The sequence below is a fragment of the Phoca vitulina genome, unplaced genomic scaffold, assembly GCF_004348235.1.
Source record: "Phoca vitulina isolate PV1807 unplaced genomic scaffold, GSC_HSeal_1.0 scaffold16, whole genome shotgun sequence".
NCBI classification, from domain to species: Eukaryota; Metazoa; Chordata; class Mammalia; order Carnivora; family Phocidae; genus Phoca; species Phoca vitulina.
Genome location: NW_022589719.1, coordinates 26,763,117 through 26,779,252, shown reverse-complemented (window position 1 = coordinate 26,779,252; position 16,136 = coordinate 26,763,117). Strand labels below are relative to the sequence as shown.

The 16,136-nt window shown below is 40.4% G+C and overlaps 1 protein-coding gene and 1 long non-coding RNA gene across 2 annotated transcripts in view; one reads left to right on the top strand and one right to left on the bottom strand.

Moving 5' to 3' along the window:
- Window positions 1–16,136, bottom strand: part of LOC116638331 — a 93,720-nt gene that overhangs the window by 45,574 nt on the left and 32,010 nt on the right. The window lies entirely within an intron of this gene.
- Window positions 6,854–16,136, top strand: part of GLYAT (glycine-N-acyltransferase) — a 17,542-nt gene continuing 8,259 nt past the window's right edge. The window contains exons 1-2 of the mRNA XM_032414222.1: window positions 6,854–7,658; window positions 12,135–12,242. Of these exons, the coding sequence (XP_032270113.1) occupies window positions 7,581–7,658; window positions 12,135–12,242 (186 nt within the window). The 5' untranslated portion in view covers window positions 6,854–7,580. The remainder of the gene's footprint in view (window positions 7,659–12,134; window positions 12,243–16,136) is intronic.

Genomic DNA, 16,136 nt, shown 5'->3' with positions numbered 1-16,136 from the left:
TGGCTGTGGGGATCCTACACCGCCAGTGAGTGACAGCCTCCTGCTCTGGGGACAGGGCACAGACTTGCAGACCGGTAGCAGCAGGGAAAGGACTTTAGACAGAAACTGGAGCAGTGGGGCCATGCATGCGAACTGGGGGCGGCTGGCAGTTTTAGAAGCACAAAGGGCAGAGATGTGCGCCGACCTGGAGGCAGGGCTGGGAACACTGTAGAGGGTCGCACAACCCAGGACTGCAGTTTATAGCAGCACAGACAGAAACAGAGAGACTGTGGCCTGGAAAGCTCACTGAAGAACAGACTGCGATCTCTCTGCTCTGAGGCAGAGGGTTGTAAACTGTCTCTTCTGCTCTGACTCTTGGAAGAGACACAAAAAGCTGCCAGGGAAAGCCACCAGAGAACAAAAGCCCCAAAAAGCAGTTCATAGTGAGCCCATCCCCCGCCACAGGGGGGCAGCGCAACTCTGCCCAAACAGGGCTGCCTGAGTAACAGCGCAATAGACCACTCCCCCAAAAGACAGGCTGGGAAAACAAGAGGCCAGCAACCCTAAGGTCCCTAGAAAACAGGTGCATCTTGCTTGGGTTGTGGTCAATAATTTGGACTCTGTACATTCCCTCAACCACCAATCAACAGAATGACTAGGAGGAAGAACGCCCAAAATAGGAAAGACTCAGAGATTATGACTTATGCCACAGATTTATAAATGGATGCAGATATAACCAAGATGTTGGAGATGGAATTCAGGCTGGCAATTGTGAAGAAAATAGCTAGAATGGAGAAATCAATTAATGGCAACATAGAGTCTCTAAGGGCAGAAATGAAAGCTGAATTGGCAGAACTTAAAAATGCTATCAATGAGATCCAATCTAATCTAGATAATCTAACAGCTAAGGTAAGTGAGGCAGAAGAAAGAATTGGTGACCTGGAAGACAATTTAATAGATAAAAAGGGAAAAGAGGAGGCCAGGGAAAAACAACACAGAATCCATGAAAATAGAATCAGAGAAATAAGTGACACCATGAAGCGTTCCAATGTCAGAATTATTGGAATCCCAGAGGGGGTGGAGAGAGACAGAGGACTAGAAGATATATTTGAGCAAATCGTATCTGAGAACTTCCTTAATCTGGGGAATGAAACAAACATTTGTGTCCTAGAGGCAGAGAGGACCCCTCCCAAGATCAAGGAAAACAGGCCAACACCCCAGCATGTAACAGTAAAACTTGCAAATCTTAGAACCAAGGAAACCATCCTAAGGGCAGTTAGGGGGAATAGATTCCTTACGTACAGAGGGAGGAACATCAGAATAACGTCAGACCTATCCACAGAGACCTGGTAAGCCAGAAAGGCCTGGCAAGACATATTCAGGGTACTAAACGAGAAGAACATGCAGCCAAGAATACTTTATCTGACAAGGCTCTCATTTAGAATGGATGGAGAGATGCAGAGCTTCCAAGATTGGCAGAAACTGAAAGAATATGTGACCACTAAGCTGGCCCTGCAAGAAATATTAAGGGGGTTCTATAAAAGGAGAAAGACCCCAAGAGTGATATACAACAGAAATTTACAGGGACAATCTATAAAAACAAGGTCTTCACAGGCAACATGATGACAATTAATTCATATCTTTCAATAATCACTCTCAAGGTGAACGGCCTAAATGCTCCCATAAAACGGCACAGGGTTGCAGATTGGATAAAAAGACAGGACCCATCCATATGCTGTCTACAAGAGACTCATTTTGAACCTAGATACATCCAGACTGAAAATGAAGGGATGGAGATCCATCTTCCATGACAGCGGACTGCAAAAGAAAGCTGGGGTAGCAATTCTTGTATCAGACAAATTAGATTTTAAACTAAAGACTGTAGTTAGAGACAGAGAAGGACACCATATCATTCTTAAAGGTCTATCCAACAAGAAGATCTAACAATTGTAAATATCTATGCCCCCAACATGGGAGCAGCATCTACATAAGCCAACTGTTAACTAAAATCAAAAGTCATATTGATAACAATACGTTAATTGTAGGAGACCTCAATACTCCTCTCTCAGCAATAGACAGATCATCTAAGCAAAAAATCAACAAAGAAACAAGAGCTTTGAATGACACACTGGACCAGATGGACCTCATAGATATATACAGAACCTCCCACCCTAAAACAACAGAATACTCATTCTTCTAGAGCACACATGGAACTTTCTCCAGAATAAACCACATACTGGGTCACAAATCAGGTCTCAACTGATACCAAAAGATTGAGATTATTCCCTGCATATTCTCAGACCATAATACTTTAAAGCTGGAACTCGATCACAAGAAAAAATTTGGAAGAAATTCAAACACTTGAAAGCTAAAGACCACTCTGCTCAAGAATGTTTGGGTCAACCAGGAAATCAAAGAACTTAAACAATTCATGGAAATCAATGAAAATGAAAACACATCGGTCCAAAACCTATGGGATACTGCAAAGGCGGTCCTAAGGGGGAAATACATAGCCATCCAAGCCTCACTCAAAAAAATAGAAAAATCCCGAATTCACCAACTAACTCTACACCTTAAAGAACTAGAGAAAAAGCAACGAACGATGCCTAAGTCATGCATTAGAAGAGAAATAATTAAGATTATTGCAGAGATAAATGAATTAGAAACCAGAAACACAATAAATCAGATCAACGAAACTAGAAGCTGGTTCTCTGAAAGAATTAATAAGATTGATAAACCACTGGCCAGACTTATCCAAAAGAAAAGAGAAAGGACCCAAATTAATAAAATTATGAATGAAAGGGGAGAGATCACAACTAACACCAAGGAAATAGAAACAATTATTAGAAATTATTATTAACAACTATATGCCAATAAACTGAGCAATCTGGATGAAATGGAGGCCTTCCTGGAAACCTATAAGTTGCCAGGACTGAAACAGGAAGAAATTGACAACCTGAATAGGCCAATAACCAGTGACGAGAATGAAGCAGTGAGCAAAAACCTCCCAAAAAACAAGAGTCCAGGGCCTGATGGATTCCCTGAGGAATTCTACCAAACATTCAAAGAAGAAATAATACCTATTCTCCTGAAGCTGTTTCAAAAAGTAGAAACAGAAGGAAAGATTCCAGACTCATTCTATGAGGCCAGCATTACCTTAATCCCCAAACCAGGCAAAGACCCCATCAAAAAGGAGAATTTCAGACTGATATCCCTGATGAATATGGATTCCAAAATTCTCAACAAAATCCTAGCTAATAGGATCCAACAATACATTAAAAGGATCAACCACCATGACCAAGTGGGATTTATCCCCAGGATGCAAGGGTGGTTCAACATTTGCAAATCAATCACTGTGATAGAACACATTAATAAGAGGAGAGAGAAGAACCATATTGTCCTCTCAATTGATGCAGAAAAAGCATTTGACAAAATACAACATCCTTTCCTGATTAAAACTCTTCAGAGTATAGGGATAGAAGGAACATTCCTCAAGTTCATAAAATCCATCTATGAAAAACCCACAGCAAATATCCTCAATGGGGAAAAGCTGAGAGCCTTTCCCTTAAGATCAGGAACACGTCAAGGATGCCCACTCTCGCCACTATTGTTCAACATAGTACTAGAAGTCCTAGCAACAGCAATCAGACAACAAAAAGAAATAAAAGGTATTCAGATTAGCAAAAAAGAAGTCAGACTCTCTCTCTTTGCAGATGACATGATACTTTATGTGGAAAACCCAAAAGACTCCACCCCAAATTACTAGAACTCATACAGCAATTCAGTAATGTGGCAGGATACAGAATCAATGCACAGAAATCAGTTGCTTTCTTATACAATAACAACACAACTGTAGAAAGAGAAATTAGAGAAATGATTCCAGTTACAATAGCACCAAAAACCATAAGATACCTCGGAATAAACCTAACCAAAGAAGTAAAGCATCTATACTCTAGGAACTATAGAACACTCACAAAAGAAATTGAAGAAGACACAAAAAGATGGAAAAACATTCCATGCTCATGGATCGGAAGAATAAACATTGTTAAAATGTCTATGCTGCCCAGAGCAATCTGTACCTTCAATGCCATTCCGAGGTATCTTCTGGGTTTTGGTGCTATTGTAAATGGAATCAATTCTCTAATTTCTCTTTCTGTGCATTGATTTTCTATCCTGGATAGATGGATTTTATGAACTTGGGGAATGTTCCCTCTATCCCTATACTCTGAAGAGTTTTCATCAATTGAGTTTTCATCAATTGAGAGGACCATATGGTTCTTCTCTCTCCTCTTATTAATGTGTTCTATCACATTGATTGATTTGTGAATGTTGACCCACCTTGCATCCCAGGGATAAATCCCCCTTGGTTGTGGTGGATGATCCTTTTAATGTATTGTTGGATCCTATTAGCTAGGATTTTGTTGAGAATTTTGGAATCCATATTCATCAGGGATATCAGTCTGAAATTCTCCTTTTTGATGGGGTCTTTGCCTGGTTTGGGGATTAAGGTAATGCTGGCCTCATAGAATGAGTCTGGAATCTTTCCTTCTGTTTCTACTTTTTGAAACAGCTTCAGGAGAATAGGTATTATTTCTTCTTTGAATGTTTGGTAGAATTCCTCAGGGAATCCATCAGGCCCTGGACTCTTGTTTTTTGGGAGGTTTTTGCTCACTGCTTCAATCTCGTCACTGGTTATTGGCCTATTCAGGTTGTCAATTTCTTCCTGTTTCAGTCTTGGCAGCTTATATGTTTCCAGGAATGTATCCATGTTTATGCTACCCAGAGCAATCTGTATCTTCAACGGCATTCCGATCAAAATTCCAATGACATATTTCAAAGTGCTAGAACAAAGAATCCTAAAATTTGTAAAGAATCAGAAAAGACCCCGAATTGCCAAGGAAATGTTGAAAAAGAAAAAAAAGCTGGGGGCATCACATTGCCTGATTTCCAGCTATATTACAAAGCAGTGATCGCCAAGACAGCATGGTACTGGCACAAAAACAGACATATAGACCAATGGAACAGAATAGAGAGCCCAGATATGGATCTTCAACTCTATGGTCAAATAATCTTCAACAAAGCAGGAAAAAATACGCAATGGAAAAAAGACAGTCTCTTCAATAAATGGTGCTGGGAAAATTGGACAGCCACATGCAGAATGAAACTCGACCATTCTCTAACACTATACACAAAGATAAACTCAAAATGGATGAAAGACCTCAATGTGAGACAGGAATCCATCAAAATCCTAGGGGAAGGGACGCCTGGGTGGCTCAGTCATTAAGCGTCTGCCTTCGGCTCAGGTCATGATCCCAGGGTCCTGGGATCGAGCCCCACATCAGGCTCCCTGCTTGGCGGGAAGCCTGTTTCTCCCTCTCCAACTCTCCCTGCTTGTGTTCCCTCTCTCCCTGTGTCTCTGTCAAATAAATAAATAAAATCTTAAAAAAAAAAATCCTAGAGGAGAACATAGGTAGTAACCTCTTTGACATCGGCCACAGCAACTTCTTTCAAGATACATCTCCAAAAGCTAGTGAAACAAAAGCAAAAATGAACTTTTGGGACTTCATCAAGATAAACAACTTCTGCACAGCAAAAGAAACAGTCAACAAAACAAAGAGGCAACCCACAGAATGGGAGAAGATATTTGCAAATGACACTACAGACAAAGGGCTGATATCCAAGATCTATAAAGCACTTCTCAAACTCAACACCCAAAAAACAAATAATCAAGTAAAAAAATGGGCACAAGACATGAACAGACACATCTCCAAAGAAGATATACAAATGGCTAACAGACACGTGAAAAAATGTTCATCATCATTAGCCATCGGGGAAATTCAAATCAAAACCACACTGAGATACCACCTTACACCTGTGAGAAGGGCAAAAATTTACAAGACAAGAAACAACAAATGTTGGAGAGGTTGTGGAGAAAGGGGAACCCTCTTACATCGTTGGTGGGAATGCAAGGTGGTACAGCCACTTTGGAAAACAGTGTGGAGGTTCCTCAAAAAATTATAAATAGAGCTACCCTATGACCCAGCAATTGCACTACTGGGTACTTACCACAAAGACACAGATGTAGTGAAAAGAAGGGGCACCTGCACCCCAATGTTCATAGCAGCAATGTCCACAATAGCCAAACTGTGGAAAGAGCTGAGATGCCCTTCAACAGATGAATGGATAAAGAAGATGTGGTCCATATGTACAATGGAATATTACTCAGCCATCAGAAAGGATGAATACCCAACTTTTACATCAACAGGGATGGGACTGGAGGAGATTATGCTAAGTGAAATAAGTCAAGCAGAGAAAGTCAATTATCATATGGTGTCACTTATTTGTGGAATATAAGGAATAGCATGGAGGACATTAGGAGAAGGAAGGGAAAAATGAAGCAGGGGAAATCGGAGGGAGAGATGAACCATGAGAGACTATGGACTCTGAGAAACAAACTGAGGGTTTTAGAGGGGAGGGGGGTAGGGGGATGGGTTAGCCCGGTGATGGGTATTAAGGAGGGCACGTACTGCATGGAGCACTCGGTGTTATATGAAAACAATGTATGGTGGAACACTACATCAAAAACTAATGATGTGGGGCACCTGGGTGGCTCAGTCCTTAAGAGTCTGCCTCTGGCTCAGGTCATGATCCCAGGGTCCTGGGATCGAGCCCCGCATCGGGCTCCCGGCTCAGCAGGAGGCCTGCTTCTACCTCTCCCATGCCCCCTGCTTGTGTTCCCTCTCTCACTGTCTCTCTCTCTCTGTCAAATTAATAAATAAAATCTTAAAAAAAAAAAAAAACTAATGATGTATTATATGGTGACTAACATCATATAATAAAATTAAATTAAATTAAAAAAAAAAAAGTAAGCACCTCTAAGTCCATCTTAACTCTAGCTCCTACCTGGACAGGCAGCAGGAAGAAAGGTTTCCTTCTCCCTTGGCAACAGCCAGACAATGAGCAAAACTCAGCCAATAAAAAGCCTCCAGACTTGGAACCCTTCCTTTCCGCCAATGGGCTTTTTGTTTAGAACAGCCTTCCCAACTTCTCTGTTCCTTCTATAAAAGAGTGTTCCTCTCCTTTGTTCTCCAGACTTGCCTACAATTTTCTATAGTTTCCTTATCCTGGATTGCAATTCCTTGCTATTCCCAAGTAAGCCATTTTTGATAGTAAAATAAATGAGTTCTATTTTTTAGGTTAACAGAGGAAACCAAGCCCAGAAAGAGTAAGTAACTTCGCCAGTGTTACACAGCTTTTTCCTGGTGGAGTCAGGAGAATCACTAATGGCAAATGAATTTCAAAAGATATTATTTATACTTAAAAATGTGCTTGTTAATCTAAAGTGAAACTGATAGCTGGAATACACTGGAGTGTAAGCAAGCGAACTAAAAAATGTAGAAAGCGTGTCCTGTGCTTTCTACCAGTCTGATTCTTCCTTGGAGTTGGTGAAGATTTTAGTGAAGGTCCCACGGATGAAGAGACACTGAAGGGGGACCTGGCCATTGGAAGAGAACTTACTACTCATCTTTCTGAATTGCCTCCAGCTTCTTCTCATTCCTGCTGTTTCTTGGTTCTCCCTCTAGGTTAAAGTATCTTCCACAATGTTCCCACTGCAAGGTGCCCAGATGCTGCAGACACTGGAGAAAGCCCTGAGGAAGAGACTTCCTGAATCTTTAAAGGTGATAGTGGAAAATTGGGGGGGGGGGGGGATGTAAGGAATAGAAACTTCCTGTGAAACAAGAAAAGAGCATCTGGTCTGTGACAGTTGCTAGTGGTGTTTTCTCTCACTGAGTTTGCATTACCTCTCGACAAGATATTTGCTATCATGTCTGTGTCAATGATGAGAAGATGGAGCTCAGGTGATTTACCTAATATCACATAAATAGTAAGTTCAGTGCTATGTTATGAACATAGGTGTGCTTGGAACCTAACTGCCTTTTGCTTTGTGCTCTGTAATTACAAAAGTGTTCCCCAGGGCGCCTGGGTGGCCCAGTCGGTTAAGCGTCTGCCTTCGGCTCAGGTCATGATCCCAGGGTCCTGGGATCAGGCCCATGTCAGGCTCCCTGCTCAGCGGGGAGTATGCTTCTCTCTCTGCCCCTCCCCCTGCTCATGTTCTCTCTCACTCTCTCTGTCGCTCTCTCAGATAAACAGATTTAAAAAAAAAAGTGCTCCCTTACTCCTTTCCAAAAAAACATTCTGTAATAAGATTGGAATTTTGTCCAGAGTTCTCTTCCAAAGTTCACTGAGACTACATATTAATGTTTAAATTATTCTCCTGAGAAGAACACTTCCCAGGTGAGAGGTTAACCATCATGTCCTCTCTAAAATTCATAAGAAGTCAGTTCCTATTTTGAATTAAATTTCTCAGTTTCACTGAACTGACTGCACATCAGGCTATTTTGTGACTGACTCCCAGTATCTCCCTTAACCTAGTACAACTGATCAAAAATCTCAGGATTAACTAAGATGTACACATAAATACCTACATCCAGAACTGTGCAAGAGCAACTCTAATGACATGCTCGGTTGATGCTCTGGACTCTTTTTTTTTTAAAGATTTTTTATCTACTAATCTTTTTTTTCTTTTTTAATTTTATTTTGTTATGTTAGTCACCATACATTACATCATTAGTTTTTGATGTAGTGTTCCATGATTCATTGTTTGTGTATAACACCCAGTGCTCCATGCAGTACGTGCCTTCCTTAATACCCATCACCAGGCTAACCCATCCCCCCTCCCCCCTCCCCTCTAGAACCCTCAGTTTGTTCGTCTCTCCCTCTGATTTCCCCCCCTTCATTTAAAGATTTTATTTATTTATTTGACAGAGAGAGAGATAGCAAGAGCAGGAACACAAGCAGGGGGAGTTTGAGAGGGAGAAGCAGGCTTCCCACCGAGCAGGGAGCCCGACTTGGGGCTCGATCCCAGGACCCTGGGATCATGACCTGAGCCGAAGGCAGACACTTAACGACTGAGCCACCCAGGTGCCCCAGCTTGTGTTTTTCTTTAGCACCAAAGGGATAGGGTGCACTCCAGTGGAACCAAAACACAACTGTGTATTTTTGTGTATTGTGTATGTGTGTTTAGAGGACAACTGTTTTGCCCTGAAAAAGAAATTTCTGTAGACATAGAAATTAGATTTTTACTGTTATAAGACATCCCTATAAGATGCACACATTTTAGATAAGATAAATGCATTTGCCTCCCTCACTCCCTCACAGGTCTGTTACTCCCTTCTTTCAGTATAAAGGAGAAAAATATTAGCATTACTTTATTTGGAGATCACATGGCTTAATTTTTAATTATTAGAAACAGACTCATGAAACAAGTTTCACTATTCTTTAATTACTACGAAAAAAATGACTTTGAGTCACAGCTGACCCTTGAAGAACATGGGTTTGAACTATGAGTTCACTTCTATGTGGATTTTTTTCAATAAATACAGTACACTACTGTAAATGTATTTTCTCTTCCTTGTAATTTTATTAATAACATTTTCTTCTAACTTACTTTATTGTAACAATACAATATATAACATACAAAGTGCATCTTAATCGACTCTTAATCGACTATTCATATCATTGGTAGGGCTTCTGGTCAATTGTAGGTTACTCATAGTTAAGTTTGGGGGGAATTAAAAGTTATACACAGTTTTCCACCATGCGGGGAATCAGTGTCCCTAACCCCCATGTTGTTCAAGGACTAACTGTGATCCAAAACTAAAGTCACCCACTTTCGTAGTTTCTCACTATCATTAATCTCTTTACCTAATATTTGACTCCTTTCCCTTGGTAATCCTTAAGATTCGGGCAACCTTGCAGAGAGACAGTCAATTTTGGGGGAGGAGGTTGCATTTGTCAGACACTCTACCAACAGTTGCCTAAGATATTTTTATGGTGAGTAGCTATTTTATAAATTCTTCAGGTCACAAGTTTTTCTTTGTGCTTTAGTGTAGAATTTTGTCATTTAAATTTCTCTTTACCTCTCCTGTTAAATGGACCCCAATTATTTTGAGAAAACTCTTGGTGCATCCCAAGTGTCCTTTCTTGGAATATCTCTGTGGTAGGATAAGGTGGCCCTCTTACTGCCTCAATTTTCATGAAGGATTAGTATTCTCCTTTGGTTGCATATTAAAGATATACATTTCCCCCTAACTGAAATCTAGAATATTTGTATCCCAGGTACTTTTAATGGATGTATAACCTAAAACTCAAAACTTACTTGAGTCTCGGTTGAGAAAAAGTCCAGCCATTCCTCTAAGTGTTAGATATTAAATATATTGTAGTGCTTGTGTCAACTCCAGTTGAGTCAACTTAGAGTAGCTGCCGGGTATGTTCTGAGTTCAGCAGGAAAAAAGAAAAAAAATTTTTTTTTTTTTTAAAGATTTTATTTATTTATTTGACAGAGAGAGAGAGAGAGACAGCTAGAGAGGGAACACAAGCAGGGGGAGTGGGAGAGGGAGAAGCAGGCTCCTGGCCGAGCAGGGAGCCCGATGTGGGGCTCGATCCCAGGACCCTGGGATCATGACCTGAGCCAAAGGCAGACGCCCAACGACTGAGCCACCCAGGCGCCCCAAGAAAAAAAATTTTTTAATTAATTAGGCCATGAGAATAACAAAGAGTAAGGGTTCTACATGTTTTCAGATCCCATAATGGATAATACTGTAGTGCAAATCAACTTTACAGGCCCCAAATGCAAATGTGTAAAAAGATAACATCTATATTTTGCCAAACTATACTGAATTTCTATATCAAGACTCCACTTATGGTTAAAAGCAAAATAAATTTAGATAAACTCAGTCAACTGAGATTTTTTAAAAAGATTTATTTATTTATTTTAGAGAGAGACAGAGCATGCTCAAGCAGGGGCAGGAACAGAGGGAGAGGGAGAGGGAGAGAGAGAGACAGAGAAGAAGACTCCCCACTAAGTGCAGAGCCTGATGCAGGGCTTGATCCCATGACCCTAAGATCATGACCTGAGCCAAAACCAAGAGTCGCATGCTTAACCGACTGAGCCACCCAGGCACCCCTCAACTGAGTTTTTTTCCCTTCTCTTTCTCCCTGGTCTAACATCAATAGTTTATGTGGGGTGGAGAGCAGGGGGGAATGATACTGGTATGGTCCTTGGTCATCATCTATCCATGGTGGAAATTATTAAAGTATACACCATCTTTTTGACCTCGGGCATTGGCATATTTCCATGCTGCTATCTGCAGAGGCTTCATGTTTACAGGTGCCATGAGGTCCATGCTGGTATCCACGGCTGCATTCCCCAATCCCCAAACCACAAAAACACAGTGTCCACAGGCTAGGTCTCATTCATTCTCTCCTCCTCCTACTCTCTCAACAGCTCATACAACAGGATGAGGGTGGGGATCCAAGACTGGACCCCAAGCCATGGGACCTCTTGAGCCTATTCTCTTGAGCACTTTGCTGTAGCCTCTGCTTGTTGGAGGAGGTTCATTTAATCTTTCCAGAGAATAATGTGGTCATTTATGTTAAGGAGTTTTAAACATGTGCAAAATCTTTGAGCCAGCAACTACTCTTCTGGATATTCTAAGAAAATAGGTGTCCGCACAAAGATTTCTGTGCAAGCACGTTCTGTGAAGAATTATTTGTCAAAGTGAAAAGTTGGAAATTGCTAAAATTACCACCAATATGCAAATAAATTGAACTGTGATACAGCCATACGATAGAATCCTATGCAGCCATTATAAAATAATTGAAAAATTTTCTGTTTACAAACACAGAAATATGCACACAATGCATTCAGTGGGGAAAAACACAATATAGCAGATCATTTTATGTTTGCAAAATTGTGTATTTCTATGTGTATGAATAGAAGAAAGTCTTGGAAGAGATCATTTTAAATCCTAAAACGAAGAGTGGTATTCTTAAAATCATCAAATTTTATCTGTCCAAACATTTTACTGTATGCATGTGTGATTTATATTGGATGGGGAGAATAAGCTCTCCTTATTAGAGGGTTAAAAAAAATGTAGTACATGGAGATTGTTTGACCTAGATGCCCTATTTGGCTTTATTCTAACATGAAATTCCATGATTTCATAGAAATAATCCTTGTCTGGATCAAAGAAGGCACTTTACCGTCCCTTCCTAACAAGCCAACCCTCTCTCCCTTACTTGGGATGCTGTAGGTTTACGGGACTGTTTTCCACATGAACCAGGGAAATCCATTCAAGCTGAAGGCCCTGGTGGACAAGTGGCCTGATTTTACAACAGTGGTTATCCGCCCTCAGGAGGAGGTAAGGTGCCGAATGTGAAATGAATATGCCTCTGTGTTAATTTTTGCTGTGTGCCTGCCAAGGAGCTGGTAGTGTGGCAGCCCCAGGGGATATAGAAATGAATTGTGTGATGGTGGGCAAGTCTCTGTCTTCAAGGAATTCACAGCCTAGAAGAAAAAATCAATAAGCAAATAAAACAACACGGTGTGAAGTATGCAAGAACAGAAGATGTACAACACAGAAATAACCCAGGTGAAAGCTGATTCAACTATGAAGGTTGGAGATGGAGGTTACAGGATAAGGTCAGAGAATTTCCTGATAAGAGGTTTCATGTGCACTGGATTTTGTGCATATTTTGTAGATAGTGTTAGGCTGACAAGAAAAAGAGGCCATTCTAACCAGAGAAAATGCCAAGGGCCAAGATAGGAAGGTGTGAGAGAACGATGAATTAGAATGATTATAAAAAGTAAATTTATAAAACTATAATTTCCATATGCATTTGGGGGAGACATTTAAAGATTTGTTTATTTTTATTTTAGAGATAGAAAGAGAGAGAGAGCATAAGTCGGGGGAGGAGCAGAGGGAGAGGGAGAGAATCTCAAGGCCGACTCCGCACTGAGCGTGGAACCTGATGCAGGGCTAGATCTTACAACACTGAGATCATGACCTGAGCCAAAACCAAGAGTTGGACACTTAACCAACTGTACCACCCAGGTGCCCACATTTTGGGGAAACACTTAAAAACTAGAGAAACTAAACAGTTAATACATTCCAGACAAAAATTCCTAAGCTTATCTTTAAACACCCAGTAAAATCATAAGTTTATAAAAATACAAATATTATATCTTTCATAGAAATAAAATTATTTGAAAACCACTAAATTAAATAATATATAAAGAAATTTGTATTAGTAATAAAAACTGAACTGAAATAAAATTATTTAATCTTTTATGTTAAATGTGATCTTAAGGCCAAAATGTATTAGTGGGTATCCATGCTGACTTGTCAGTGTATTTTGGGGCATATTTTCCAATTATTTTTTAAGAAGCTTTCTAATTCTGCACTGAGCTGTGGTAATATTTTCCTGTGCCTCCCTTTGCCCAATAATCTCATCTGTTATCGGAAGGAGTTAAGATGATGGAGGAGTAGGGGGACCCTAAGTTTGTCTCATCCCTCCAATACAACTAGAAAGTTATCAAATCATTCTAAACACCCAAGAAACCAATCCAAGGTCTGAAAAAACAAATGCAAGTCTACAAGTAGAAAAGCAACCACTGTTTGGAAGGTAAGAGGTACAGAGACTTGAATCTGGGGTGATACAGTTGAGGATACAGAGGCAGGGAGGGAGCCTACTTAAGGAGACTACTGCGAAGTATTATAAGCAGTGGAGTGCAGAATTGGAACTTTTAGTAGTCTGCTACAGTGGGGCACGTGCCCGGCTTAAAGGTGTTCAGGTGGCGAAGCGGCTCAGGTGGCAAATCGGGGCAGAATCCCAGGTGTGACAGCATGGTCTCAGGATCCCCTGGGTTGCAAGAAGAAAGGGTGGTGCCTAAGTGCGGCAGAGTTTCCAGGTGTAGGAACGGGGTAGACAGCTGAGAACAGGGAGTGTAGTTGCTGGCTTTCTGCTCTGTGTTGCTATAAACTGCAAATGGCTGCGTAGTTGTGTGAAGCTTTCTTGCAAACAGGTCCAACAAAAAGCAGAAGCATATTGAGACCCTCCCTGGGAGGAACAACCCGGGTCCCCACCACAGGAGTCCCTAAAAATTTGGAGTTTTGAAACTCAGTCATGTGCCTGAGATAAAAATGCTTGGATACATGTAGGGTGAACACAGAATCCTGACAAAAGCCAAGGAGACAAAAGTGATTGATTGCTTTTCTCGGAGGGCTCACTGATGAGCGGGCGCAGAGAATTTTCAGCTCCAGGGCTAGAGAGCCTGGCTCCCCCATTTTCAACCCCCGCTTCAGTGCTGAAAACCTTCAGGGAGCAAAACAGCACCACCTAGTGGAGTCTGGAGCTGCTTACACTGAGCTCGGCCTCTGCACACTGGAGGAGCATTTCCACTAGGACAAGTCCACCTAAGAGGCAGCAAAACTGGTGCCTCCCACCAGCGCAAACAACTCGTTCACATCAAATTAACTGATCATAGAGGCCTGCAAAGCTTCAGCTGTTGGGGAAAACAGTATATAGCATTCTTTGTATTTTTATCTTTTAGTCTTTTAGTATTATTTTTTCAGTTATTTTCTTATTTTTTCAATTATTTTTTATTCTTTTTATTTTTATACATACTTTATATCTTTATTGTTTCATTTTTTGTTTCCTTTCATTGTATTGTATTTTATATATATATATACACATTATATATATGTATATATTATTGTATTGTGTTTTATATATATACACATATATGTATATATATTATATACATATATATTTTCTTTCTTTCTTATTTTGGGATCTAGTTTTTTTTAACAAGCAGACCAAAACACACCCAGGACCTAGGGGGTCTTTTCATTGTTGTTGTTGTTGTTGTTTCTTTCTTCTATTCTTTTCTGGACAAAATGGTAAGACAGAAAAATTCACCCCAAAAGAAAGAACATGAGGTAGTACTCACAGCCAGGGATTTAATCAATATGGATGTAAGTAAGATGTCCAAACTAGAATTTATTTTTTTTTTTATTTTTTTTTATTTTTATTTTTTAAAGATTTTATTTATTCATTTGAGACAGAGAGAATGAGAGAGAGAGAGCACATGAGAGGGGGGGAGGGTCAGAGGGAGAAGCAGGCTCCCTGCCGAGCAGGGAGCCCGATGCGGGACTCGATCCAGGGACTCCAGGATCATGACCTGAGCCGAAGGCAGTCGCCTAACCAACTGAGCCACCCAGGCGCCCCCAAACTAGAATTTAAAACAACGATTATAAAGACACTACGTGGGCTTGAAAAAAGCATAGAAGACACTAGAGAATCCCTTACTATAGAGATGAAAGAACTAAAATCTAGTCAGGCCAAAATTAAAACTGCTATTACCGAGATGCAGCCCCAAGTGTAGGTCATAAAAATGAGTATGAATGAAGCAAAAGAAAGAATCAGTGATATAGAAGATGAAATGATGGAAAATAAGGAAGCTGAAAAGAGAGAGAAAGAAAACTATTAGATCATGAAGGTAGACTTAGGGAACTCAGCAATTCCACAGAACAAAATAATATCTGTATTACAGTAGTCCCAGAAGAAGAAGAGAGGGGGAAAGGGGAACAGAATAGAGAACCCAGAAATGGACCCTCAAATCTATGGTCAAGTAAACTTCAGCAAAGCAGGAAAGAATATCTAATGAAAAAAAGACAGTCTGTTCAATAAATTGTGCTAGGAAAATTGGACAGTCACATGGAGAAGAATGAAACTGGACCAATTTCTTACACCATACACAAAAATAAACTTAAAATGGATGAAAGACCTCAATGTGAGACCGGAATCCATCCAAATCCTAGAGGAGAACACAGGCAGCAACCTCTTTGACCTCTGCCACAGCAACTTCTGGCTAGACACATCTCCAAAGGCAAGGGAAACAAAAGCAAAAATGAACTATTGGGACTTCATCGGGATAAAAAGCTTTTGCACAGCAAAGGAAACAATCAATAAAACTAAAAGGCAACCTACAGAATGGGAGAAGATATTCACAAATGACATATCTGGTAACAGGCTAGTATCCAAAATCTATGAAGAACTAAGCACAAACTCAACACCCAAAAGACAAAAAATCCAGTCAAGAAATGGGCAGAATCCCTGCTCAGCAGGGAGCCTGCTTCTCCCTCTGCCCCTCCCCTTGCTTGTCCCCTTTTTCTCTCTCTCTGTTAAATAAATAAAATCTTAAAAAAGAAAGAAAGAAAGAAAGAAAGAAAGAAAGAAAGAAAGAAAGAAAG